Raw genomic sequence first — 2225 nt, 5'->3', positions numbered from 1 at the left:
AATATTTACAACTGTTTGATTGTTAAAGAAAGTATCGATATTAGAAGGAAACCGATCTGCGATGTTACTGGTTACCTACTCTACCTGGGCTTTGCTGTGTCCTGCTCTCGTACAACACAGAAAGTTGTACGATCCGCCCATCTCTCTGTGAGAACCAACTTAGTCCTCACACGCACATTGCAAAAGGAGTGGAGACATCATTAGCCTCACCACTGTGGTTATGTGAGACAGTTCACCTGTCACTTGTTTTGGTTTTCTCAGAGGAAGAGTGCAATTACCGGGACACTTTTAGAAACACCCGACTTAGTGGTGAGTAGTAAGATGCACGCGGACTGGGAGACGGAGGGACAGTGTGTTTGTATAGCGCCTTTCAAAGCGGGGTGCGTGGGGGGCTAGACTCCGCGAATTGAAAACCATTCTGTCTTTGCGTTTGAAAAAGAAAGATGCATCTTCCACTCGTTTGTAAACTTCCCGCCACCCCGCCTTCGGTTTCTTTCAGGGATGACCTGTGTGAACAGTACATCGGAGAAGGGTGAGGAATGGTCCCACCAGCTGGTGATGCTTGTCTTCACTTTACCCACCCTTTGCTGTGGCCTGGTGCTGAACGGAGTGGCGCTCGGCACAATCTGCTGTAAAATAAAGCAGCAGACCAAATCCGTCGTCTACATGACCAACCTCATCCTCTCCGACTTCCTCCTGCTCCTCTCACTGCCTTTCAAAATCTACGCTTTCCATGTGGGTGACCAGTGGCCCCTGAAGAGATGGTTCTGTCAGCTTCTGGAGTCCCTGTGCTTCGTGAACACCTACGTCAGCGTCCTGCTGATCACCATGATCTGTGTGGACCGCTATGTGGCCATAAAGCATCCTTTTCTGAGCAGAGCCACCTCGTCCTGGAAGAAGACAGCGCTGAGCTGCTCCGCTGTCTGGGTTGTAGTGGGCTCGGCGAGTCTCCACTTTTTCTTCAGCAGCCATTCCCAATCCTGCTTTTACCGGCTTTCCCCGGAGGTTTCCAGGATGGAGTTCATCGTCACACTAGAGATCCTCTTCCTGATATGCATGTTTTTGATGATGTTTTGCTCCCTGCGGATCATCTCCAACCTGAAGGTTCGAGCGAGCGAGACCCATGACAAGTGGGCGGGCAAGTCTGGTAAAATCATCCTGTCCAATTTGCTCACCTTCCTCCTTTGTTTCACGCCCTATCACACGGGCTTGTTGCTGTATTCCTTGGCCGTCAATGAATTCTTCCCAGTTCATTTCGAATCATGTGAGTATCTGCGTGAGGCTGTGCATTATTGCATCTACTTGGCCAATGTCAACTGTTGCCTGGACGCTGTCTACTACTTCTATGGCATCAAGGAATTGTATCAGTCAAGATCTCAAGAGATGCCAAACTCCAGCACTCAATTGGGCACATGCGAGACAACTGCGGATTTGTCCTTAGGCCCTCCGCTCAACACCCAGTCAGATGTTTTCGAACCAAGTTGTTCAGGGATATTATTACACACTTCTGGATCAAATCAGACTTGAGCCTGAGTCTCCTGGCTTAGAGGTAGGGATACTACCAATGCATCACAAGAGATCTCTCCCTCACCCCAGGCAGGTTAACCTTTTGCCTATTAACCCAACACTACCGACCTAGATTTCAACTGCAATCATCCAGTTTTAAATATGCACTCACAGGGTTATCTATCTTGATCTTATCAAAGGCAGAGCAGACAAAAGGGGCTAATGGCCTACTTGTACTCCCAAATCAGCTATTTTGATGTATCATTGTTGCATCATATACAGTTGGGGTACAGCCACATGTTAATTGAAATGAAACAATAAGATAGTAATTATATCAGAAAAATAAAACTTTCATAAAAATATTAAAAGAAAGACGAAGGAATACAAAATAATAAGCTGCGTTAGGGGAATACTTTATATGGCAATTAGGTACTATGTCTCACATATTGCACAAATGTACAATAAAGAAATCAGCTGAATATCCTGGTCATTTTTCTAGATTTAATGAATGAAGAGAACCTAAAGAATATTGGATAAAAGCTGGTATTAATGCCTCCCTATTTCTCCGCTATTTTTAGCTTTGACAAAGGGTCAGTTAGACTCAAGATGTCAGCTCTTTTCTCTCCTTACAGATGCTACCAGACTTGCTGAGATTTTCCAGCATTTTCTCTTTTGGCTAAAAAAATTGTGTAGATACATTAAGTATAAAGTATACACAT

General features: G+C 45.1%; 1 protein-coding gene across 1 annotated transcript; it reads left to right on the top strand.

Moving 5' to 3' along the window:
* The first annotated feature begins 501 nt into the window (after positions 1 to 501).
* On the top strand, positions 502 to 1527 carry LOC132821348 (G-protein coupled receptor 35-like). The gene has a single exon (XM_060833932.1). The coding sequence runs from the start codon at positions 502 to 504 to the stop codon at positions 1525 to 1527; it is 1026 nt and encodes a 341-aa protein (XP_060689915.1).
* The last annotated feature ends 698 nt before the right edge of the window (positions 1528 to 2225 follow it).

Source organism: Hemiscyllium ocellatum, chromosome 13, assembly GCF_020745735.1.
Source record: "Hemiscyllium ocellatum isolate sHemOce1 chromosome 13, sHemOce1.pat.X.cur, whole genome shotgun sequence".
In the NCBI taxonomy this organism is placed as follows: Eukaryota; Metazoa; Chordata; class Chondrichthyes; order Orectolobiformes; family Hemiscylliidae; genus Hemiscyllium; species Hemiscyllium ocellatum.
The sequence above is the reverse complement of the archived record's forward strand: the minus strand, read 5'-3'. Positions and strand labels throughout refer to the sequence as shown.